The 27,707-nt window shown below is 29.7% G+C and overlaps 1 protein-coding gene across 1 annotated transcript; it reads right to left on the reverse strand.

The window, feature by feature from the left end:
• Positions 1-3,063: 3,063 nt before the first annotated feature.
• Positions 3,064-27,707, reverse strand: LOC113375149. Its single transcript, XM_026615099.1, has 3 exons — positions 27,571-27,707; positions 17,989-18,065; positions 3,064-3,982 (listed from the first exon to the last, which is right to left on the reverse strand). The coding sequence occupies exons 1-3, from the start codon at positions 27,705-27,707 to the stop codon at positions 3,759-3,761; spliced, it is 438 nt and encodes a 145-aa protein (XP_026470884.1). The 3' UTR covers positions 3,064-3,758.

Below are 27,707 nucleotides of genomic sequence, written 5' to 3' on the forward strand. Positions count from 1 at the left end.
CGAAATTACATATTAATGGTACAATGGTTAACGCAAAATTATTTTTGTGCAGTCTTTATAATATTTTCTGCACGCTGTGTATATTTAATTTTACATAAAATAAACAACTATATATCTGGTTATTTTGAAAACTAAGAATGGTTTCTAATACATCTTCTAATCTTATCGATTTTATATGCTCATATGTTTACTGATTGGCATGCGAAGAAGTCGGTCATTATTCTAGTGATTCTTTGTTTATTCAATTGTTATATTATTGGATTATTGGTAATAGTTCAATTAAGATTTGATTAAGTATGACTTAACAAAGAAGATTCATTTTCTACTGTCTAAAAATTGAAGATTGAAACTCAATGAATCATTTTCAAGTCAAAAAGTAACTTCTTCTCTTCATTCATGCTAAAAATCACAATAATAATGGTTATCCTGTGCAATTAAACTTTTCTAGAACTGTTTGCATTTAAAATCAGCGTTTTTTACGTGCGACTTGTTTAATATAGATAGCATACATTAGATTGAAATTGAGGTAATTAAAAAAAATGAAGCTTTAATATCGTGGGATAGTTTTGATCTTCGCAAATGCATTGCATTATATTTAAAGTAACTAATACGTTGTACATCAAAAAGTTCGCTCACATAATTTATAAGTTAGGCTCTTCATTAAGGTCAATTTTTATTAATAAATTTTGCTACGGCCAAAAATAAGAGTTTAAGAAAAAAAGATTATTTTAAAAGATTGTTATATATTCATATTCATTATACATATATATATTTTCAATATACTTGATTAAATCGTTATTCTTAAAAATGGTCTATGTCCTATTATCATGGTATTGCTTACGTAAACAAAATACATTTTCATTAATAATAAGAGCAATACTCGGTTAGTGTTTCAAGGAGAGCATTTTTACATGAAAAAACATTTGTTGACTTGTGTCAACTTCCTCATTTTGGAGAATAAATATGGCACAAAGAATATTATCATAATTTTAAATGAAGAACTAACGGTAACAATATAATACATTATAATTCAATAAATGTAATATTTAAAAATAAATTTTACCAAAGTATTAAATAGCTGATTGAACTAACAATTATATAATAGATATGTCAAATCTTATATCGAAATAATGTATTCAAAGTTTTCCATAATTAGTTACTATTGCTATTTACACGTTGAAAAAATGTATTTTCATGATTTTTCTCCATAATATATTTATTATATTTTCGGACTTAATTAATAATTGTTTTACAATAATTTACATTAATTATTTGAAAAGCTAATAGTAATAATAATAATATGGTTAGTAAACTATTATAAAAATAATTAGTAATAAAAAAAATGTTATGAAATTATTTCTTACTATAAACAAATTCTAATTAAACTTCATTTTATTGTCTATGAAATTTGAATGATGTCAACCAAACTATAATGCTAATGATTGAAAAGCTCATAGCCTTCTAATGGACTTTATCTATCTACTTTCCTATAATTTTTAAAAAATATTTTTTTGTTCGTATTAATAGTAGTTGACATGAATTTAACAATAATTTAAAAATAATCTTTGTGCCCAGTTATATGACAAACTTCAGAAAAAAGTTAATTTATAATAAATAATTATGAAAATGGTTATTTTGCTTTATAACTCTACATGCGCAATACAACTAGGCACAACAAAGACAAATTTGTTCAAAAATATTAAGCTTTCAGATAATTTCAGTCAATATGTAACAGTATAATTATAATAATATATATTAATAATTAATCATTAAACTAATTAAGAATTGTTATATTATATAGCGATTTAATCAGAAATAAGCGAGCTTTTTTCCATTCTTCTAATATAATAGAAAATATATTTAATTGAAAATACGCGAATTTTAGCGAACGTTGAAAAATACAATAGATATACCAAAATCAAATGTCATACGTTACGTTATGCAAGAATATATTATTATTTTAACAATAATTCAATATAATTAATGTTTATTATATTTAAGTGGAATCATTACTGATTTGCATTTCCAATTAAATCGCTGTCAAATTGCCGATATCCATTGCACGTCGTGAAATAGTAAAAACAATCGCACACACGCAATTCTTACCTCAGCCTCTCATTGTTCTCGTTGGATACAGCCCTGACAATTCCATACATGTGTCAAAAACTAGAGCGATTTGATATACTTCAGTAAAACGCAGGTGAGCAAAAATAGTGTTCCCATATTCCTATTCTTGATTGTTATCTGATAAAGATTAGAGCAACTTTTACTGGCTTTTAACTCTTGAACGTAATCAAAACACCAAATTCGGCTTGCTAATTGTTAATTTGTATGTTGCTAATGGTGAAACTGTTTTGTACATCCAATGAAAAAATATTTTGTAGTTCGAAATATTAATATGCAGCATTTTATTAAATTTTATGTTCAATTAAAATATGGTGTCGTCAAAACACACACACACACACACACACACACACACATATATATATATATATATATATATATATATATATATATATATATATATATATATATATAGGTAGAAATAGGGCAACAAGTTCCAATTTGACTTTTAGCAATTATACTGCGAAAACCAAACTAACTAACATGGAAACAAATAAAACATATCAAACAAATAATCTATCTGAGTTCAGTAAAATTTCCATCATTGTAAAATTATGATTATTTCACTATTTTGTCACGTGGTCCTTCTTGCGTCATAAGCGAAAGGCAAAAGATCCACCATTTTATATTCAATTTAACAGAGGTTTTATGGAATAATAGTAACGGTATTTCATCAATACCATGCAGTTTTAATTAACTGTGTTAGGTTAAAAACAAAATTAAGAATCCAAATCGTAAATATGTATATTTAAACATAATAAACAAACCATTTTTTCAACTTTTACTACTACAATAAATTTTGCTTTGGTTAGGCATTTTTGTTTAATTTATCATAATCAGTTCATTGTTTCTTGAAATACAATCATTACAAATGAAGTGAATACAACTTTCGCTTGAAATACATATTTTATGGTAACATTTTTTATAAAGTTCGCTCTGGATACAACCTTCATATATAACTTTGTAAGAAGAATTAATCATTAGAGTTGGAATAACTATTAATTTATTTTTTTTTTGTAAAATATCTGTTATATATTTTTTACTAGTTTCTTATTGTTTACACCTCGCCAGTATGAAGGTTTAGGTGGTCCTTTTTACCTCAACCATATGTAAGCTGTTCTAGAGGTTATAAAAATAAAACTATTGAATCTAACTTAAAAAAAAACAATGCATATTATAAATCAATCAAATGAAGTATACTTGAACATTGTGTTCAGTTATCGTAAACTAAACAACTGTGTTCAAAACAGAAGGACTAACAAGGAAAAAAAGACTTTCTTTCCAATGTGGCAGTTTATCTCGTGATAGCGAAGTCGACAGATTTGAGGCAATATTTTTTCTCTACTTTCAAATATTCTTGTTAAATAATTGCAAAAACTTTAGTTTTTGAGATATTGGTGGTGGACCTTTTTACCCCGCTCTACTTTGTGTATAAATACATAAATAATCGATTCAAACTACATGAACATGAGTTATGTCTAGTTTACCCGTTACATATATTCAATATATATCATCAATATAAAATCAAGCTCGGCTTGTGGATCGATATGTATATTACCTTTTATATTCGCTGTTAGTTTATTGACATGTATATGGAAGTGTCATATTAGAACATTCTTTTAATGCTAATTCCTTCAAACAAATATGAATTGTGCTCTAGAATCGGTTTCTTGCTGCCTGAGGCAGGAGTCACTCGGCGGGACATCGGATGGCGTTAGACGTAACCATTTGCCGCGACAGGACGGTGTGGCCAAAGCGGCGAATCTCGTCGCCCTGCCAGGGGCGCCGTGGCCCTCGCATCGGACCCCCAGAGATCGGTGCAAAGCTTCGGCTTCGCAGCGGACGAGCACACGCTCACCTGAAAATTAAATGCAACTGGTAAATAATTAATGTGATTTGATAGAATTCAATACAATTACAATTTTATTTGTACTATCGGGTTGTATATGTCTTAAGCAATACTCGATCATCCCAATTTTTAATATACTGTCACCCCTCTGATAACGCGTTACTCTGAATACTAGATATTATTATTTGACATACCCTAGAAAAAAAAAGAATGTGTGTATGTATGTGTGTGTATGCGTGTACCTGTATGTATGTATGGATACACTTTCTTGTCGACGATTTAGAGAGCACGGATCAACCCATTTCAATGATTAAAAAAACATTCGATTCCTATTCGATGGGGAGACATGCTGTTTAGTTTTCGGTAAAAGCAGGTCCAGCCGTTTGCAAAATACGGGACGGCAGTGCAAAACTAGAACATTTACTTGTATTGAAGAAATGAAGACATAATTAAATTTTTGGGATCCAAAAACAAAGTTCAAAAAAATGCTATTGGCGGTCCAAAATGATCATTAGACATATGCACATCAAATCATCAATTACAATAAATACAATATTTTTTCCTTTTCTATGGGTTCCGTATCATTTTCATAATGTTTAAGTTTTAATGTTTATTTAGTTCAAACAAATGTTTTCAAAACAAATGGTCCGAACCACTTGAATTAGTTTCAGAATATTAAGCAATTTCAAAATTTTCAAAGAGTTTTTTTTTAAATATTAAAATTAATAAATAAATTAATCACGTGAGGTTAAGGGGAAGGGGGTATAATAAAATACACGTCATGTATTTGTTTTTTACCTATTTTTTTTTTAAATCTAAACATTGAAAAAAAAAATTCAAAAAATTTACAATTTGTTCTCGTAACTAAAAATGATGTATGGTGGGGGAGGGGAGTCCAAAAATCCTTGAAAAAACGATCTTATAATTAATAGACGTCACCTTAAATATTAAATTTGAAAACTTTTAAAAATTTTATATTACAGTACGAGAAGTTTTAGTTCAATTTGCGATGCATCACTAGTTTTTATTAATTTTTTAATTAATTCAGTTTTATACATGCATATTAATATCTTAGTTCATCACAAAACTTTCGGCTTAGTTATTAGATATATAAACCTAAAAAAAATAATTTCATTAAAAAATAAACAAAGATAAAACTTTGTATGAAAGAACTCTTAAAACAATAAAATAAATTTATTGTTTTTATTTATTATGAAATATAATTTATAACGAAAATTTTTTAAACAAAATTGCTCCTAATATAATAAATTAAAAATACACATGTGACCTTTATCTTCATTTTTCTTTCTTGCCTTCTCTTATTATCAATCGTGTTAGCATCAATAGAGCTAGAACATCGGCCATCATCAGCACGTAAAAAACACGCTCCCAGCCTCCTTGACTAACGACACCAGCCACAAGAGGCCCAACGGCTGCACCCAAGGACCCTGTTCCACCGATGATTGCAGTAACGGTGGCCAAAGCACGAGAATCTCCGTTGGTTTTTGAACCTAGTTCAGTACTGACTGATGTTGCAATTAGTGCACAAGGTCCGTTCACAAGAGCGCCGGCCAGTAGTAGCATTCCCATATTCATTGTCATATTCATAGCGCCCCAGCGTTCATAGATAAGCATAGCGGGCATTGCAAACATCAGCATACAGCCGCAAGTCAATGCAGATCGACCTGATAGATCGGAGATAATTCCTGCCAGAATAGAACCAGCAATACCTCCAACGTCAAACAAAGTAGATAAATCAGCACTTTTCTTTGCTCCCATGGTGGTCGAACTTTGGATATAATATGGAAGCCAGTATGAGAACGTGTAGCTCACTAGTTTTGAGCAAAACAGACTGAGTGAGTATTCAAGAACACCGGGAATAGCAAGTGCTCCCAAGAAACCAACTGCTTTCACATCAGTATTATTTACTATTGCAGACTCATCTGTTTCATCCTCTTTCAACATTGGACACTCCTCCTGATGCCATTTACAATCGCTGTTATCAGAATCACTATTGTTTTCAGCGTCTACTGAATCATTGTTCAATCTCTGGTACACATTCTTCTGATCGATTTCTATGTTAACGCTTGTCGGATCGTCTACCAGAAATAAAAAAATTAAAAAGCCGACCAGAGCAGCCATGGCACCAGGTATTATAAATGATAAAGACCAATCGCCTTCAATGAAGCGAGCTGCTATTAATGTGCCCAAAATATTACCAATAGGCGCATGGGAATTCCAAATACCATAGGTAAGTCCACGTTTGTTTTTACCACACCAGCGTCCTACTGCGGTAACAACACTTGGAAACCCTGTAGACTGTGTTATTCCTGCAAAAACCTGCACAACTATGAAGTACCACAAATAATGTATCTTAAGCGTTCGTGCTAATCCAAACAAATAACAGAAGATCCCCGTAATAATCATTCCAAAGGACAGAAAATACCTTAAGGAAAATCTTTCTGCAACTAAGCCCGAGAAAAACATTGCGAATGCGTAGAAAAACGAAAAAGATGAATCCAGTACTCCAAACAGTGCTTTACTGTTGTCAGCTTCGAAAGGGGCCCACTCGCACCAGTGGGAATCATTAGCAACCTGATCAGGTGTGATACCAATGCCTGGCATGACGTTCGAACAGTTTCTGTGCAGCACATTCTTCACAACTGATATTGGTTTACGTGTCACATGGTAAGAGGCGTAACTTAAATATGTCAGTATTAATATACTGCATCTGTACCATAGTTTCTTGCGAATTATCATAGTGGAACAACATAATTCATATATTTTGTGTATCGCTCGGATACCGATCGGTATGTCCTCCTTCATTATTAAAATTTAACTTAGTGGAGTGGATCTCGTTAAGCTAAATCACCTCTAGAGTAACTCTCATCTCCGTTATATGTGCTGTAAACCAATGTGCTTCTACAATTGTAGGTTCAAAATCACTTCCATATGCCGCTGTAGCCGTTGTAGGTTTAGTGGTCAGGGGGAAAAGTTAAAGTATGCAGTTACATTAAACTGAATGCGAATATGTCATTGAGTTTATGAAAATAATGAAACGTCATTGAAATCAGGCTATTATATCCAGTGCCTATTATCTTAGAACAAAATCCTCGTTCAGAAGGAATACTTAGGGGTCCATTTGTAGTCGCAGATTTGGCGCTAGTGAGCCGATGAAAAAGTATTTTCAAATGTTTAAATGTTGGTTACTAGAAACTATTTTATACGTATTTTTGTGTCAGTTTACAAAATGGCGATTCTTGTTCGTTTGTGTTTTTATATTTGTTAATAAAGATTTCATTAGGAATTGATCTCAAATGCATAGCCCTTTGACAATTTGAATAAAACAGCTTCAAATTCATATGGAGGACATAATTACTACGTAGTGCATTGACACATTATATAATCATATTACACTTTAAGGAAAGAAGCCAGTTCTAGAAAATTATGTTAGAAATCAAGTATAAGCTTCTTCAAGAAAGACATATTACACAAATAGAAATCTGCCAATTGTTTATAATTGGATTACCACTTCATACGGATCTGAATACGGATCTAATAACTTGGGAGAAAATGAATTGCTTAAGAATGTCAATTTTTTCACGGGATGATTATTAGTTAATGAGAGTTAAGAATGACAGACGATGTAACGAACTAACACTATAATGCATTATTCACTAAATTTTACTAAATGTTTATATTAATAAGTAAAAAAAAGTGTATAACTTATTCCAGTAGATTAGATGTGATATCTATTATATATAAACCGGCAGTGTATTTATTGATTTATATTTCGATTCGATTGTATATTTATTATAATATAATATTATCCAGTATATTTGTTATTATTGTATTATTACAAAACATAATACGATTGTAATACCAAATTTAGTTTCAAATACCCGTGTACTAAAATTCATTAATTTTCATTTCAAATTTTGCGCCAATAATTTGAATGGCAAAAGCAGCGCCATCACGTCGAGCGGAGGATCCTTTAAATATTCCTTCTGAACGTAAAAATCGGGAAAGAGAAACTTCTATATGAACACGGGGTATTCGAATATTGTCTAGGATTATATCTTTATATGAACAAATTTTATGACTTCAAATAAGAATAACTGATTTTAAAATAGTATTAACTAATTAATTGGGAATGTAGATATGCATAAACAAATAACATATACTCATTTATTAATCATATCATAAATATTAAAGAAAAATGTAATTGAAGTAATTCAAATTTTAAAATTTAAGCCCATAAATGTCAATTTATGGTATGTCGTGAATAATTAGAAATTAAAATAGTAATTATAATAGATTGATGGACGGAAAACCAAACTGCAAACGGATGGGCAAACAATTACGAGTAAGTTGCACTCGAAGTCCAATGATTATCGAATTACCAGTATAAATTACTACTATAAAATATCTAACCGAATCCGATAATGTCGGTACACTATAATCTGAAGCCATTCATACTTTTACTATCTCCAGACGTTCATTAAAATATTGCGTCTATAATCCACCCGTAATAAACTTTCATGATTATGAGATCGCATCGTATTAAAACTTGAAAATGATAAAGACATCAGAGCTTCATCCAATCTGTTAACATGGCAAGGAACTAAATCCGATTTCAAAATAAGGCTGCGCACCCATGATACTGAGGAATCAGAATTTTACAGATTCCACTGAAAATGATTAACTAATTTAGAAGCTTAAAATAAAAGATATGTAGTAGAACCTGACTGCAGTTAATTTTTTGTATATGATAACAAAATTATTTCAGAAAATATCTGTTTCACCAATTCATGCAAAATATAAATTCATATAACTTCAATGTTGATAACATTTGTTTTTAACTTCCCGCAGGGTAGGTTATAGAAATCGTAAAAAAATCGAAAATGAAAATTTTTATATATCTCTACGTTTCCGAGATTTCTGAACATTTTGGCACACCTTAAAAAATGTGTTTGTGTGGATACAAATTTTCGCCGACGATTTTGGGGAACACGGACCAACCGATTATAATAAATCAAAAAAACATTCGATTCGTATTGATAAAGATACGTGCTGATTAGTTTTTAGCAAAGGCAGATCTAGCCATTTCAAAGATAAGGGGCAAAAAGAGCCAAAAATGGTAATTCAAATTTTGGTTCTTTCAAATTCAAAAAATATTGAAGTACCGTTTAAATTTTTGCGAATGGAATTCGCCATTTGGCGATTAAAAATGATCATTAAACATATATATATATATATATTTTTAATTTTTATTTTTAATAGCAATCAGAATACATGACTATTCTATGAGCTATTTGGCTTACGCCATTCACTCACACACATACACACACACTTTCAAACATACATATAAATTTATCGGATCAATATTACAATCATATTTAGAGAATCACTTCAATAAGTGATTCTACTATTCTGTTCATATAAGGTTGTGGTAGTTCTAAGGTTCCACCATATTATCTTCGGGCAGCTTCTTCACTAGACATATGCACATCAAATTATTAGATATCTCTGTCATAAATTTATTATTACAATTTTTGTAATACTGATAATTTTTTTATTGATACAGCAATGCCAGGTAAAAGCAATTTTTTGGAACATATTGTTGTCTATATTTACAAATGTAAACCGATATTACCACTGCTTAACATCGGATTGTCCAAACTGGATATGGAACTGAAATCTCTAATCCAAAATCCATAACTCTAACTACTACGTCGTGTAGAAATCTATAGTTTGTCATAAATTTCGCTATCTCAACCCATGAATCTCTTGCATTAAATAATATCTATAACAATTTTTCAAATCTGAAGCCAAACTTATACTTTACCAACTTTTCGTTAATTTACAGAACACTATATATAATTCAGTTTTAATCCTTTTTTTTCGATTGATAATATCGAAGTTCATGGAAACATATCTTAATGTATTAAGTTATTGCTTATGTGTTATTATAAGGCATGCTATATTATAATTACTTTAGACTGCTTTACGCTTCGATAGTAAGATTAATAATCCATTTCATGTGTGGCTTCGATATTACAGAAATTATGTGTTTACGTATAATGAAGTGATGATAAATTTAATAACAATTTCACGTTTGCTTCACGGAGTGTGTGATACGCCTATATACATATAATGTACGAGTGAATCTCATTATAATTAATCAATTTTGATACGTAACCAATCATATTTAATATATATATATATATATAAATATATTATGTTTGATTATATTGCATTTAATATAAAATTACCTAAATTTAATACATATCCAATCACATGCAATCAGCTGCAGTAAACTAAAGCGCTTTCGCGTTAATTTTACTGAAGATATTCGTTTCAAGCCTATGAAATATATATATATATATATATATATATATATATATATATATATATATATTAGGGCGGGTCGATTTAAAAGCTCTAAAATAAATTCTGATGTCCAACCATTGACTCAAATAAGGTAGGGGTTCAATTTTCAAAAATTCCGTTTTGGCCCACAATGAATGCACCAATCGCGTCCAAATGTGTGACCGACCCCCACTAACTTCGAAAAGCCGATCCACCCATTCCAATCGTTCACCCCCTGGGACCTCCCCTTAGAGGTCTCCCATACAAAAATTGCAAAAAATCATCGTTTTTGATATTTTACTCAACAAAAAATGTTTTTTTAAACCATTTTTTCGGATATTAATTCATACACACACAAAAACCTTTTTCACAAAAAAAAATATTAACATTTTTTGTTGCAATTTTTCCTAGAGGCTGTATGGCGACGACATTACGACGACGACGTATACGACGACATACGACGTATGTTATGATTAAATAAATTTTATAATGAAAATAAATCGCTGATTTTTGTCATGTTGAAGAACCAAAAATAATACAATTTTTGTATGGAGAACCTCTAAGGGGTGGTCCCAGGGGGTGAACCATGGACATGGGTAGATCGGCCTTCGAAAGTTAGTTAGTTTTTTGCGTTTTATAGCAATTTTATTAAAATCCATTTTGATTACTATCTTATTTATTTTTATTTATTATAGATTTTTTTGAGCCAAAATTTGACATTTCATCGACATTTTCTTAAAAATTTCTGCACCTTTTTGCCACTTTTTGAAACACGATAAAGACTAGCTTTGATTGATTGAATGAAATGTGTTAATTAAATTTAATTGGTAATATAATTAAGAATATTACAAGTTTTTTTTAAAAAAAATGTCAATTGGAAATCGAATGGAGTAGTTTTTAGTGAAAAGCAAAAATTTGTTTTTTGAATAAATTTGAAAGGTTGATCGAAATCTCAATTATTCTTAATTAAGTCGATTATATAAACACGTCGGGATGTTTATGCAACTTGCTTTAAGACAGAATGTCACTCAAGACTAGTTTGTTTATAAAAGTGGAAGATTGTTTATAATGACTCGATCTGTTTTCAGTTTTTAGCATTATATTATAGGCATACAATACATAATACTAATAAAAACAATCGGTTACGGGGTTCGCAAAACTTTTCTGTAATCTCAGATATTCTACAAATGTATACATAATTTAAAGAACCCATATCCGATACGCAATGTCTCATATTTTATTCATTTTTCGTCTACAAATCTCAACAGAGCATGCGAATTGCGAATGCACGTAGTACACAATATACCATTTTCCAATAAAATGACAATACGCCACCCCCGTGGACTTAGTTTCGGCAACGCACAAAACAATCGAACTGACGAAAACAAAAATATGAGCCTGTAAAAATAAAAATATATACCTTGCGGTAACGATACCGAGAAGGAAAATAACGACGGCGAAAACTTTTTTATATCAATCAAAATAGAATCGTAACACATTTATGAACCGATTCAGAGTATTCTTCGTCAACAGCTTGGGAAATGTTAGAATAATACATTAATGTAACACTATGTAAAGCTCTTTAGTGACTTAGAGGGTAAAGCTATATGGAATTTCAATCAAAAGACCAAGATTCGATAATTGCTTTAGACATTCTGATGTCAAGCAGTAATAACATCGCTTTTCAATTAAAAGTATTGATATCAATATGTTTCTAAGTAAAAATAGACCTCCCACGGCGACATTGCTACATCCAATAAAAATCTATCAAGATTAGAATTTTTCTAATAATATACTACATCATTCATCAAAAATATAGATAGATCAACTGTTGGGTTGCTTTCTAAAAAAATACGTTATTAAAGAGTTGTAACAAGTTTATAATACTATTAATATCTGATTGCTCTTAATAATAATAATAACTAGCTGTAAGTGGAATTCTGTCTTAAGGCAATTAAGGCATCGTGCCTTAAGGCAAATTGCTGGAACTTTACGTACCAAAAATTATTATTTTTTTAAAAACAATTAACATTTTTGAAAAAAATTTACTTTGAAAAAATAAGATTTTTGAGAAACTATAAATTGGACAAAAAATTATTTTTTTAAAAAAAAATTTTTTTTTTTTAATTTTTTTTTTTTTTTGAAAAAAAAAATTTTTTTTCTTTATTTTGACATATTATTCTGAACTTTTTTTTTTCAAAGCAATCGTACTGCTTTAACTGCATAGGGACAAAATATAAAGCGCGTAAGCGCCGCGTCGCTGTCTAACGCATAAGCACTGATACGGAACCCATAGGAATGTTAACAAAATGTATACTTATTGTTAAAATCTCTATAAAATATCTGATAATTTGATGTGCATATGTCTAATGATCATTTTTGACCGCCAAATGGCTTATTTTTTACTTTTTCTTCCATATCTCCGAAACCGCTAGACCTACCTTCATAAAAATTTTATCGATTCTTCATCTTGTCAATACAAGTGAAATGTTTTTTGAATTATTCAAATCGGACGCTCCGTTCTCTTAAAAATTGAGTTACCGTTTTCGGCACTTTTTGCCCCGTATCTTCGGAACGGCTAGACCTGCCTTCGCCAAAAACTAATCAGCACGTCTCCTTATCAATACAAATCGAATGTTTTTTGAATTATTCAAATCGGTTGATCCGTGCTCCCGAAATCGTCGACGAAAATTTGTATCCGCACATACATACACACACGTACATGCGTACATACATACATACATACATACATACATACATACATACATACATACATACATACATACATACATACATACATACATACACACACACACACACACATACATCCATTTTTTCTAAGGTATGCCAAAATATTCAGAAACCTTTGAAACGTAAAGATATATAAAAATTTTCATTTTTGATTTTTTTGCGATTACTATAACTTGCCCTACGGGAAGTTAATAATAAATGCAGCTCTAATATCGATTGGCTTATAGTTAGAAACACGGTCCCTTTTTATGTAACAATAATGATAACTAGTGGTGCAGGGCATCGAGTTTTTTTAGACAAATTGCTAGAATTTTCCATACCGCAATTTAAAATTTTTAAAAACCTTAAATTTCTAAAGAACATTGACAAAATAATATTTTTGAAATATTTGAAAAAATCGACCTTTTTGAAAATTTTGAAATTTTTGAAAAAAATCGAATTTGGAAAATTTTTAAACGCATACAAGATCCACACGGTCGTAACTGTCATTTTTCAGGATATTTGTTCGAACTATTTAAGTGAACTTTAAACATCCCACATCCTTCTGTATCAAAGCTCCTGGGGTATAGTTTCGAGTTTCCTGCTATGTTCTCGATCACTGATAAAAATATTCGAATGCTTCATACATGTTTCGTTTATCGAACGCTCTCCGAGCCGCCTAATTTGAATTTAAATTGTTCCTTTACTTAATAAAATTATTTAAGTTGTGCGAATGCGGGATTTGATATTCTCGTCGTGTATTTCAGCCCTCTGCCGACGAACGGATCTTTAATCTTGCAACCTATTGTTTGAGTTTCTCTTATAGGCGGATCTGCTCCTATATACAGAATCGAGCAACGTGCTGACGCCGGTTACATTTGTAAATATTTAAACTAGACAAAGCCTAGTTATTCGGTGTGACTTTTCGAAAACGACAGCAAATTATTAATTGCGAAACGCTAATGGTTCCCTAATTAGTCACAAAAACTCGATCCACATATACTCGATTAGCATGGGTAGTGTGAAAAGCCCTTAGTTTACGGAATAAGCTGTTTAGAGATACAGACAACTTTATATATCTTTATATTGTAACTTATATTGTAAAGAATTTTTGAAGAAAAATTTATTTTGAAATATTTTGGAAATTCAGAACATTTTTTCAAAGCAATCGTACTGCTTTAACTGCATAGGGACAAAATATCGAAGTGCGTAAGCGCCGCGTCGCCGTCTAACGGATATACATTGGTACGGAACCCATAGAAATGTAAACAAAATTCACACTTATTGTTAAAATCTCTATAAAATATCTGATAATTAGATGTGCATATGTCTAATGATCATTTTTGACTGCCAAATGGCATTTTTAACTTCCCGTAGGGTAAGTTATAGTAATCGCAAAAAAATCGAAAATGAAAATTTTTATATATCTTTACGTTTCAGAGGTTTCTGAACATTTTGGCATACCTTAGAAAAAATGGATGTATGTGTGTGTGTGTGTTTGTGTGTGTATGTATGTATGTATGTGTGTGTATGTATGTGCGGATACAAATTTTCGTCGACGATTTCGGGAACACGGATCAACCGATTTGAATAATTCAAAAAACATTCGATTCGTACTGATAAGGAGACGTGCTGATTAGTTTTTGGCGAAGTTAGGTTTAGCCGTTCCGAAGATACGGGGCAAAAAGTGCCGAAAACGGTAACTCAGTTTTTAAGAGAACGGAGCGTCCGATTTGAATAATTCAAAAAACATTTTACTTGTATTGGCAAGATGAAGAGTTGATCAAATTTTCATGAAGGCAGGTCCAGCGGTTTCGGAGATCTAATGAAAAAAGTAAAAAAAAATGCCATTCGGCGGTTAAAAATGATGATTAGACATATGCACATCAAATTATCAGATATTGTATAGAAATTTTAACAATAAGTATAATTTTTTTTTTACATTTCTATGGGTTCCGTACCAATGTTTATGCGTTAGACGGCGGCGCGGCACTTGCGCTGTGATAATTCGTCTCTATGCAGTTCAAGCAGTACGATTGCTTTGAAAAAAAGTTCAGAATTTCCAAAATATGTCAAAATGAAGAAAACATTTTTCTTTTCAAAAAAATAGTTTGTTTTCAAAAAAAAAATTTTCTTTCAAAAAAAAAATTTTTTTTTTCAAATAAAATTTTTTTTCAAAAAAAAGTATTTTTTTGTCATATTCCTAGTTTCTCAAAAATCTAATTATTTCGAAGTAAATTTTTTTCAAAAATGTTAATCGTTTTTAAAAAAATAATAATTTTTGGTACGGGAAGTTCCAGCAATTTGCCTTAAGGCACGATGCCCTAATTGCCTTAAGACAGAATTCCACTTACAGCTAGTTTTTACTTTTTTTACTAAATCTCCGAAACCGCTAGACCTGCCTTCATGAAAATTTGATCAGTTTTTCATCTTGTTAATACAAGTAAAATATTTTTTGAATTATTCAAATCCGACGCCCCGTTCTCTTAAAAACTGAGTTACTGTTTTTGTCACTCTTTGCACCATATCTCCGGAACGGCTGGACCTGCCTTTGCCAAAAACTAATCAGCACGTTTCCTTATCAACAGCAATCGAATGTTTTTTAAATTATTCAAATCGCTTCATCCGTGTTCCCGAAATCGTCGACGAAAATTTGTATCCGAACACACACACATACACGCACACACGCGCGCACACACACGCATACACACATACATCCATTTTTTCTAAAGTATATCAAAATGTTCAAAAGGTTTTGAAACGTAAAGATATATAAAAATTTTCGTTTTCGATTTTTTGCGATTACTATAACTTGCCCTACGGGAAATTTATTTAGATATTATATTACAAATTAATTAATCACGTTTTTAAAATGTTTAAAAAATCATTGATATTACCCGAAATTAGATTTTGAATTATAGACAGTAATGAAATCCCTTGCATTTTTACTACTGTCTATCATTTATTAATCACAACGTGTGGATGTACGATGTATGTCACTTTTACATTTACTCATGATATAAAACTTGACCACGAATCAGTGACACAATCAGTTGAAATGTTAAGGAATCCCAAGAATTGACAACTTTAATTGAGGCATACGTATACTATCAGCAGATCAGAAATTTAAAAAAAACTTATAAAGAGAAATTCCTTAACTCTATTACGTATATCTTACTATATTCATATTGTATTGCAAAATGTAACATGTTCACATTCAAATGTATTAGATTCATTGCAGCAGTACTGTATTTTCTAAGAAGTTTATGTCACACCATTTGCTTGTATAATTGTTTGTTATTATTAACTTTCCGTAGGATAAGTTATATTAACCCTCCGTCGGTCGGCGTGGTCTGGCCAGACTTTTTTCGACTTCAATTAAAAAAAAAAATAATACTTCTAGTAATCCTTTCGACTTGAAATTTCTTGACTTTTCCTAAAATTTCATTAGCTGTCGATCAATAAAAAAATCAGGACGAAAAAAAGTACAGAAGGATAATTATAAGGATATTAACTCGATTCGAACGGTCGGAAAGGTCTGTCTAGACCACCCATACATTTTGTATGAAATATACGCTTTTTGATATATGTAAACCAGTATTTTGTCTTTTTTCATGGTATTTTCTATTCAGGCTGCGTTGTTTATATTCTTTGCTATGTGTTCTAACATGCATGTTAGTATTTTCATGACGAGAGTTCTTTGAAAACCTACCAAACTTATTGGTAATCGCAAACACTGAAAATAGGATGAGTAATGCACACATTCATATCAAAGGCGCCGAAAAAGAATAAATATTGTTTTTCATTGATTTAAAACAGAAAAATTAACAAAAAAAGCAACGATTTTTTTATATTTCTTGATTTTTTTATATAATCGTTAATACATAAGACACCAAAAACTCATTTATCCCATATATCCCGAATGGTGGTCCGACCGACGGAGGGTTAATCGCAAAAAAATCAAAAATAATTTTGTTTTCATAACTTTACGTTTGAAAGGTTTATGAACATTTTGGCATACCTTAGAAAAAATGGATGTTTGTGTATATATGTGTGTGTGTGTATGTTTGAACACAATTTTTCGTCCGCGATTTCGGGCGCACGAATCAACCGATTTTAAAGATTCAAAAAACATCAATACAAGTATTGACGGAATTAAGAATTGATGAAATTTTTGGTAAGGCAGGTCTAGCGGTTTCGGAGATACAGAGAAAAGAGTACAAAAAATATTTGGCGGTCAAAAATGACCATTAGGTATATGCACATCGAATTATCAGATATTTGATTAAGTTTTTAAAAATGAGTACTAATTTTGTTACAATTTTGTTGGGATCCGTACCAAGATTTTTCAATTTTTAAAGTTTACTTATACGGTTCAAGCTAATTTCAAAATTTTCAGAAAATTATTTTTTTCAAAATTGTAAAATGTATATATTCCAAATGCGTTATTCTAATCGTAAGAAATATATCCTCAGACGGATTTATTTGGTACCTCTTGCTAATGCGAACTTTCGCAAGTGATAAGATCGTTACTGTATATTTTATGAACGATAACATATATAGTTATTATAATTATCTGTTAAAAAATGTTCAAAACAATTGTTATTAATCATTGATCAATATTTAATGATTACTGATTTCTTTCTTTCGAATATTTAATACTGGTACGGGAAGTTCCAGCAATTTGCCTTAAGGCACAATGCCATACACCACTAGTTGTTGCTTGGTAATTGAATAACTTCACAATTTTTGGCTTAATGTGTGATGTATGTAGTAATAAATGATTTCCGTTGTAGGTATTTTCAACACACGTGTGATTTACCTGTGAATGAAGTTTTCTTACCATTTTAAAGCGTTTAAATAATTCTGATTGACTAGACGTAACAAAAATTAAAATGTAAAAACTATTTTACCTTCTTGAAGTCCACTGTAAGCAGTTTCTCTGTGGCATGCTTTTGATGCTTTTATAACTTCAAATTCTACGCAATACCTGGAATAATAAAATAAAATTAATTTTAATTACATAATTATTATTTAATGGAATACAAAATGTATTTTATAAATATAAATATAAATATATTTTCAAGTATAGTAATAACGTGTGTCAAGTTTCATCAAAATCGAAAACCGCATTTTTGAGAACATACCATCTGTTTAAATAGTATTGAGCGCGGAGCCAGCCACCCATTAACCTCGCATATATCAGAAACTATTGAATATTTCAACTTTAAATTTTGGCCACAATCTTGGTAAAGTATAGTAACAATGCGTGTCAAGTTTGATAGCTGAATTTTGTGGCAAAGTACAAATCGTACCAAAAATTGTTTCGAAAAGGTTGAAGTTCGCTATAATCGTTATATCGGTTTCAAGAAACTATATTGCATAAAAAAAAGAAATTTGCCAAAAAATTTGGTTTTGCTTAGTTATCGGATTTATTGAGTGATTTGAAATATATCGTTTCCAGATATTTGATGGGTAGTTGTAATTTTAGTATCAAGCATTGCGAAGATTCGATTTAAACCTATACTTTTTGAGAACGCGGCACAATCCGGGCCGAAAATGGATTTTTTAAAAACCCGGATCACTTGATGGAAATCCGCGACTGTTCCAGTGAAACTGAAGCGTGTGGTCACCTTAACAAAACAAAAAAACATCGCAAGGGGTTCACGGTACAAACAAGTAAGGGAACCTATGGTATAAACAAAATTATAACACAATTTATATGTGCCCATATATTGTAATCTACATGTGTACATTCTACTCAATCCTCTTCACTTGAATAAGCTTCACTACAAACCGGACAATATCTTTCTTGCATATTACAACTAGCCCCAAAGTTTTGATTCAACTAATCCCAGGTGTAATTTGTTTACTTTAATCAAGATAACTAACCATTTAGGAATCACAATAATTGTTATACATTATTAAGGATTGATAAATTTGAAACGAAATAAGATATAAAATGTAGAATTAGTCGGTATTAATAACGTAAACCGGAATTTTATGATAGTACAATTTTACATTACATGTTAAAAATGATGGACTTTGTATATTGAGTCGTATATTGAGTCGGCCTGCGGGACAGTAGCTAATACAATATTATGCAGAATGGTTCACATATCCAATCGAGACAAAATATATTTTAATATCGTACAAGATCCTATTAAAAAACGCCTGCTACTACTTACCCCTGTTACAATAAGCCCCTAGCTCCCCTACCTATTTTGGTAAGATGTCGTTTATGAAAACCTATTACCGCAGATTCTGCAGGAGAAAAAAGAATATAACTGGGTAGTGTAAGTGGGTAGGTAGGTTGCAGGTACCCATATTCTTATGTAGCATAAAATATTTCATAATTCTTTTGAGGGGACGCTTTCGAAATTGTCAAAGCGGCATGCATTCACGTCTAAAGTGCGTCTGTGTGCTTTGCTCGGCAGAGCAAAAGTTAAAAAGCAAGAAATAAGTAGAAGCAAATAAAACGAACTTTCTTTTCTCTACTACGATGGTAAGAAATGTTTCACTAGTGGAGAACAAAACTGCAGATTATACACTTGTTTTACTCTACAAGTTTGTGACAACATTTTAGTTAAAAAAGCGATTTAAAAAAACTTTCATTACTTTATAAAACGCTCACGTAAATATGACGGATGGACTTTGCGAGTTTTCATGTAAAACTGAGGCAAACAAATATTTCAGTAATTTGATTTTAATGTAGTTTTGTGATTATGACAACAGAATTACAATTACATTCGAAATAACATACGTTACATATCAATAATCCAAGTAATATATCAATCTGACCTACTTTATTAGGTACTTGTTCAAACTAAAGTTCTTTTTAGTTTACAATAATATTCGAAATAACGTAGGGTAGGGCGGGACACAAAAGCCCAATTTGACTTTTAGCAATTATATTGTCAATACCAAATCAAAATTATTATGACAAATAAAACATATCGGATAAACAACTATTTGACTATGTTCAGTAAAACTCCAGCTAATTCATCATTGTAGAAATATTTTTTCTTTGTTGTCAAAAATATGTTACCCTTTTCACACATCATAGGCGGGGTAAAATGGGCCTGCCAGGAGGCAACCAAGGGTAATGTCTTATTTTTTATTTAAAAAATAAGACATTGACAAGAAAAATAGCTACTTTATTCAACCAATGCAAAATATAAATTTCACGGGTACATTTTTTACAATGTTAACACTGCATATAACTTTAATCTGGTATTTCGTCAGAAATAATCATCAGCATAGATGGTATAAGTATTTATTTAACTTATCGCTTGCAAAATTGCTTTTGTTATCTTTTGTCATTTACTATTTTTATTGCTTATAACTTTGCCAAGGTAAACGTTCAGCTTTATCGAGGTATTATAAAAAAAAGCTATTAAATCTAACTTAAAAGTAATAATGCATCTTATAAAAAAATAAATGACGTATACTTAAAAATTATATCCTAGTGTTAAAAACAAAAAAACAGTGCACAAAGCCAAAAAAACTAACAACGAAAAAAAGGACTTGTATTCAAATATTGATACATGGCTGTTTATCTCCTGATAGAGACGTCGTAAAAATTAAGATGATATGACAGGTAATGTATCCAAAATCGCAAAAAGTGGTAAAGTTGAGAATTTTTCAACGATACCGTTTTAAAGTAAGATGAAATATCATCTTACTTTAAAACAGTATCGTTGAAAAATTCTCAACTTTACCACTTTTTGCGATTTTGGTGGTGAACCGTTTTACCCGTGGACCCGATATTAATATTGAAATTATCATATACCGTATTACCATTATCATTATTAATAAGTAGGAATCTGTTGTTGGCGACAACATGGAGATTGTACTTATATTGCTTGTACGTGTAAGCGCGTACGCCGTTCACGAAATTGGCTGCTCGGTCAAGATATTCCTTCCCATTCAATAGGACCTCGTATTCCAATTTCCTGTGCACACATATATGCATAATCTATCTTTAGAAGAATCGATTTAAGAGGGAGTCGATAGACTCTTCTTGCTCAAATCATTTTCAAATATTTTTTGCATTCATTTACATTCAAATGCCACCCATATTGATAACAACTAAAGTGGTCAGGTAGCATAACTCACTTGAAACTCACTTAAAACAATTTCTCAAGAGCCCTATCAATACCGCGTCATAAGCGAGAAGGCGTAACATGCGGAACAAAAAAAAAATCCGTACTACATAATCAAAATAATCACTGATTTTGGTTTATGAGAGAGGTGATTTAGACAGTACAAGATTTTCAATGTAACTCAACTTTTGCAGGGCGCCTGACAAACCATTAGTAAAGTAGTAAAAGTAACTTTTTTGACCCATCAGAATTGGTACAGATCAGGACAGTGAAACTCTCTATTCTCGCTTCACCACCATTTTTCACTTGAAAATATTGTACTTGCCTGACATCAATTTAGAGACAAAAGCGTTACCGATGCCCTGCAGTTCGTAATTTTGCAACAATTTATTATTATGTATCAACATATTATGGTACACAATCAGCAATTTTTCAGTGATTTGATAGAACACAATTCCCTTGGAATATTTTAGTGAAGCTGCTTTCAACATACCAATAAGGCCACTGAAATGCAGTTTTAAAGTTTGTACTTGATGAAGCCATTCTAATAAAACTTTTTACAATTTTTCAAACTATTCTACATTTTGCTTTTTGGTTTTTGCTCTACATACCCCCAAACTGTATTTTCCTTTAATTTCTTTTCTATTCTTTAAATGATACGTAACGTAGAAACTGGTAAGTGAAGCTTAGCAGCTAACTAAGTTTAATCATGCTCGTGAATTTTATATAAAACTTTCAATACCACAATTTGTTCTTGATGGCTTTTGCTTTGGCTTGTTAAACGAGGTGAAAAATCGTATTAAGAGTTAAGAAGTGTATGAAAATATGTATCAAATTGCAAAAACTGGCGTAAAATGGCTCAATATATAACACATTTAATTTAGAATTTTTTCTAATTATTATAAAATTTATACTTTTGGCTTTAGTCCTAGTTCATTCAGTAAGGAACTTCCTTAAGCTTATATTAATATACAAAATTAATAAGCTAAATAAGCTAATATTAACATACAAAAAAAATCTACTGGAAAAAATTATCAGAATTGAACATAAAAATTCATTTCTACATTTTCAGAAAAAATAAAAATGTGGGTTAAGTAAAGAAATATATTAACTAATAAGAAAGTATATTAATTAAATAAAGTGTCAATTAATAAATAATTCAACATAATGTGGTGCCCTCAAAAAGCATTATGTTATAACAGCAGCACAATATGCTAAAGTTATAGCAGAAATGACAAAGAAATTAGATAAAACAAATTATATGCATATATATATATATATATATATATATATATATATATACATATATATATATATATATATATATATATATTAGGGTGGTCCTTAATATGGACATTTTCAAATTTCCTTGCTTCAAGGGCTCAAATGGTTCCAAATTGATAAAAAACAATTCTCTGAAAGTTCTGGCTCTTAATATTGTCTTTTACATAGAGCGCAATTCAATCGAAGTTTTGTATGGAAATAGCATGAAAAAATTTTCAAAAATTTTGCAGAGCGTTGAATTTTCAATAAAAAATGACACGAATTTTCACTTTAATTAATTTGTCGCTGAGTTATACTTAAATTTCTTTTTTTTAATTTTCAAAATATTTTCCATGCTATTTCCATACGAAGTTTGATTGAATTGCGCACTATCTAAAAGTTAAGAGCTAAAACTTTCAGAGAATTGTTTTTCATCAATTTGAACCATTTGAATATTTGAGCCTTGGGAGCAAGGAAATTCGAAAATGTCCATATTAAGGACCACCCTAAAAATGTAAAATGTTACTAAAAATGTAAATGTTAGTAAAATAAATAAAAATAAGAAAGAAATAATAATTATTGTATAAATACAATTCTGATGTAGCAAGAAATGTGTATTTTAATTTTGAAAAAAAAACAACTTGTTCGATACTATTTAAGAATTTGAAGAAAAAATTTCCTAGCTTTCGTATTAATATTCTCATCTGTTATATTTGGCTATATCTAACGTAAATCTATACTTTCTCCACATAAATACGGGCTCAGTAAAGCATCTACAACTGCCGAGGTAAGATGTATTTGCATTTATATTCAATCCTTCCTTTCCGGAAAGTGTAAACGGAATATAAATTTATATACGGAATAAATAAATACCTATATTGCGGATAATAACATTATTTCAATATATTTTCTCAATGTTTATCGCATATCGAAATTTTCAAATCAATCATTCATTTATCAATATTTAATTTGAGAATATAGAACATACATAGGGATATCTATTTATTTTAAGGTTAGTTAATAGAAATAATACAAGATTCAAATATTATGAATTTCTGATTAAACAAATGTAAAATAAATTAAGAATACAAATAGAATAAAATAAACTAAAATAAGAATATGATAATCACTCGTTTACGAACTACTTATCCACAAAATATTGATATTATCACAGAGTTGAAAGATTTCACAAAAATGCATGTCCATCTATTCCATTAGCGAAGAAAAAATGACCAAAAATGGATATTTGGTGACCAAAAATGGATATTTGGTGGCAAAAAATTAGTATTTTACCTATTAATGCTATGTGCTTCAATGATAAATTAATAGCATTTTTACTAGATTTAAAGCTTCATTCGAAAATTTATGAAATTAAATAAATTGATGTAAATAGACAATTTTAATTATTACAGTCAGCCTTTTGAAAATTATCCAGAAATTATCAAATTTGCATTAGTTGATGGTAATAAATTATGCTGGATTAAATATCACTAAAAAAGTAGGATTAAATATTATGAACAGCGTAAAGTTAAATATTAAATAAACAGTTTTAGTGACAAAAGAACTTAATTTTTTTTAGGGCACATTAAAAATTTGTGATATTTTTGATAATTAAAAAAATCAACATTGTAATTTATGTACCTACTATAATTTTTAATAATAATGCAATCATATAATCGAGAGAAAAGCCTAATCTTCCTTATAATAGTTTTCAAATAAAAAATTGAATCATTCAATAAATTTTTGAAATTCTCTAGACAGAGTTTTACTGCATCCTCAAATATTTTACTTCACAGAAGATAATTAAAATTCATGTAAACTACATTATTATATCAAGTGTATAAACAACTGGTAAGAATATTTACTTATAATATAGCAGGGATCGCTGTATTTTATTTTATTTTAATAATCCAGAACTCTATAACAGAATTATGTAAATATTTGTACAAATGACTCCCGAAGGAATACCCAAGGAGCAGTCAAATCAATAGGATGATATGGAAATATTTTGTAAGAATAATTTAGGACAAGCAACATCGTGAAAGATATATATATATATATATATATATATATATATATATATATATATAGTTGATTTTTCTACAACCTCACCCTTCTATTATCAGATTCAATTCAAATTGTAAAAAAATTGTGTGTTATTGTTGTGATCTATCATGGTATAACTAAAAGTAATAAAAATTTCAATGTTTATAAATATAAATACAAATTATTCACAAATCTAATTCGACCAAATATATGCAAACACTTGACGTTTTAAGGGACACAGCTAGTGTGAAATTTTCAAAAATCGAATTTTAAATTTTTTCATATTTTGATAGGTTATACCTTTAAAAATAACATACCAAAATTTGAAATCGATATCATAAATAGTTTTTGAGTTACAGTCATTTAAAGAGTATATATATAGTATATACTTATATAGTATAACGATCATTTTATCTTTAAACGCGTTTTTCTTGAAACAGCGTTTTCCGAATTTGCTACAGCGATTACTCAAGAACAAATAATCCAAACACTATCAATTTTTTTTACATGTTCCGTATATAGTTTTCCGTAAAATGAACTATCGATTTTTTGATCGGATCAAAAATCGAATTTTGGTAGTCCATAAACGACAAAAATTTGGATAAAATTCGACTTTTTTTTAAAAACGCCGCCATTTTGTCAATTTTTGATGTTTTATCGTAGTTCATTTTACAGACAATATTATCTAGTTTAATGAGAATTTTTGTTTTTAAATTTCATCCACGTAGAAGGCCGGAATCATTGCAGCAGTGGGGGCCTTTTTTTCGCGCCGTTGGAGATCGACGATAACTTAAAAAACATTAAATTTTTTCTTAAAAAAATTTACTATGTATTCTTAAAACATGTATAAATATATTCTTAAAATTTTGAAATGATTGATAAAGTTTTTTTTTAATATAAATTCCCAAAAATCAACTTTTTTTAGGCGGTTACACTAGTTGTGCCCCTCAATCTTTTTTTAAGTTTTCAAAATTCTCCACGTAATATTTTTTCTTCTCTACTCGTAACTAAAAACAAAATATCTACTATTGTAACAAATTAAAATATATTTTTCTTTTTATATAAACTCAGCTTCATATTTACGCTAATGATGTATTATGATCTTATTGTTAGTACGAAGTGATTCTAGTACATTGAAGTTTCGCAATATTATTTTTTATAAATCTATATTGTTTGAGTAGTGAATTTTTGCTATTTTGAATTGAAGAGTGTAGTATTTTGCAAGTAGTAAGAGGTTTGATACATTAGAGGTAATGCATAAACGTTGTATACATAGAATTTGAGAATATAGTTTTGTTGCTATGTAGGAGAACATGGAGACGATAAGTATAGTTGGCTGGTAGCTGGAAGCAAGTCGACATTTTTATTTTTGTTGAATAGTACGGATGTTCAAAATAATCATTTAAAGTTTTAATTGCTAGTACAACTTACAAAGGTGTACTCAAATAGAACAAAACCCCAAAAACTACATTATATTGTCATAAAGTGTCATATTGACATAACTTCAAAATGAAACATACAAACAATCTTCACTACACAAAGATTTGATAACAATTCGGAATTTTTACGCCAAAAGCTTTATACCCTATTTTTGAATATGTATAATTAGAGAATATATATTAGAAAATAAATAGTCAACCTCGTTTAGAATGAAAAAATCCCATTTTAGATTTAGGTTAAATAATAGTAGGTTACTTTATGTTATTGGCAAGTAATTATATCTCAAATTGTATTCAAGACAAATTAATTTTATAAGAAATTTTTTGTCAATGTAATAACATTTTATGAAATTATATAAGCCTGTTTAATTTACAACCAAGCCTAATAAATGTTAGGTTACTTGTTTTTTAATTAATAACATAAATGAAGTTAATAATTAATGAATATCTAATACAGAGTGAAAAAATTTAATATTGATATGTATGTTAATGAACTAGTTGATAGTATGATAATATAAATATATTAATAATAATAATATATTATTTTATATTAAATATATTAATATATAAAAAAATATTTTACGAAATTTTTATATATATATATATATATATATATATAAATTTTATTAACGAGAAATATATTAAAGTTTTGTTAACATGAATTTTATTTGATAATGAGATTATTTCTTTCAGTCAATTTTAGCCGGTATGTTTCATATTACATAAACCATTTTATCTAATTTGATCTACTATTTTAGACAATCCATCCCATGAAATCAAAATGAAAGCGATTCCAAAGCTATTAGATATAATTATAAGTAATAATAATTATAAGTAATAAATAATCAGTACATCAGAATATAACCTAAAGACTTTATTACATATTATTTATAAAAAAAATATTTTGTAAATGGTATTTAAAATTGTGAGATTTAAATTTTAAGTTGTAATTTTTTTGAATTAAAATAACGTCGTGCTAGAAGATAGAAAAGATAATTCAATAAATATTTACCAATTTATTATTTTTGCATCAATATAGTTTAGCCCTTCAGAAATAACTTTGTATCAAGTTTTCTTTGCTATTAACTTTCCGTACGGCAAGTTATAGTAATCGCAAAAAAATCGAGAATGCAATTTTTTGCATTCTAATAAAAAATGTATAAAAATCACCATTTGGCGGTCACAAATGATCATTAGACATATGCATATCAAATTGTGAGATATTTTATAGAGATTTTAATAATAAGTACAGATTTTATTTGCATTTCTTTGGGTTCCAAATGATTTATAATGTTTACGGCGAGACGATTACGCGCTTCGATATTTCATTTTTAAAAATCTATTTTTTTCTTAAAAAAAAAAAATTTAAAACTACGGTCAGTTTCTCCAATTTGTTTTAAAGCATAATGCCACGCACCATTAATTTAATATGTATGCGCAAAAATATTAAACAAATGGGTAGGTGATAATTTTTTTCAATAGAATAAAGATAGCTGAAGTATTGAAATCTACAATTAAAGGTTTAAACCAATAGCATTCATTCAGCTTTGAAATTGTAATTATACAGAACAGTATGTCGTAAAATCGTCTATCTAATTCTAAAGTGTTCAGGTAAGTAGTCAAAGATGGGGTAGGTACTCACTCTAGGGCTCTGTCGTGCTGCACATCGTTCTCGTAGCGCAGCCTGAGGTTCCGCCGGATGTCGCTGGTCTCGTTAACTCTTCGGCTGTGCGACAGAGCACCAGGAAGCAACAGTGCGGTCTCTGCAACATAAAGCAT

The sequence above is a fragment of the Ctenocephalides felis genome, unplaced genomic scaffold (assembly GCF_003426905.1).
Source record: "Ctenocephalides felis isolate EL2017-DRISC unplaced genomic scaffold, ASM342690v1 CF-g0.4_SCAFFOLD_01886, whole genome shotgun sequence".
Lineage (NCBI taxonomy): Eukaryota > Metazoa > Arthropoda > Insecta > Siphonaptera > Pulicidae > Ctenocephalides > Ctenocephalides felis.

Excerpts from the sequence above, each read along its gene's own strand:
- LOC113375149 (XM_026615099.1), bottom strand. The coding sequence starts at position 27,707 with ATGCTTTATGTTGCAGAGACCGCACTGTTGCTTCCTGGTGCTCTGTCG. Across the intron at positions 18,066-27,570 it reads CAGCACGACAGAGCCCTAGA|GTATTGCGTAGAATTTGAAG; the intron begins GTGAGTACCTAC and ends TTATTATTCCAG. Across the intron at positions 3,983-17,988 it reads TTACAGTGGACTTCAAGAAG|GTGAGCGTGTGCTCGTCCGC; the intron begins GTAAAATAGTTT and ends TTTAATTTTCAG.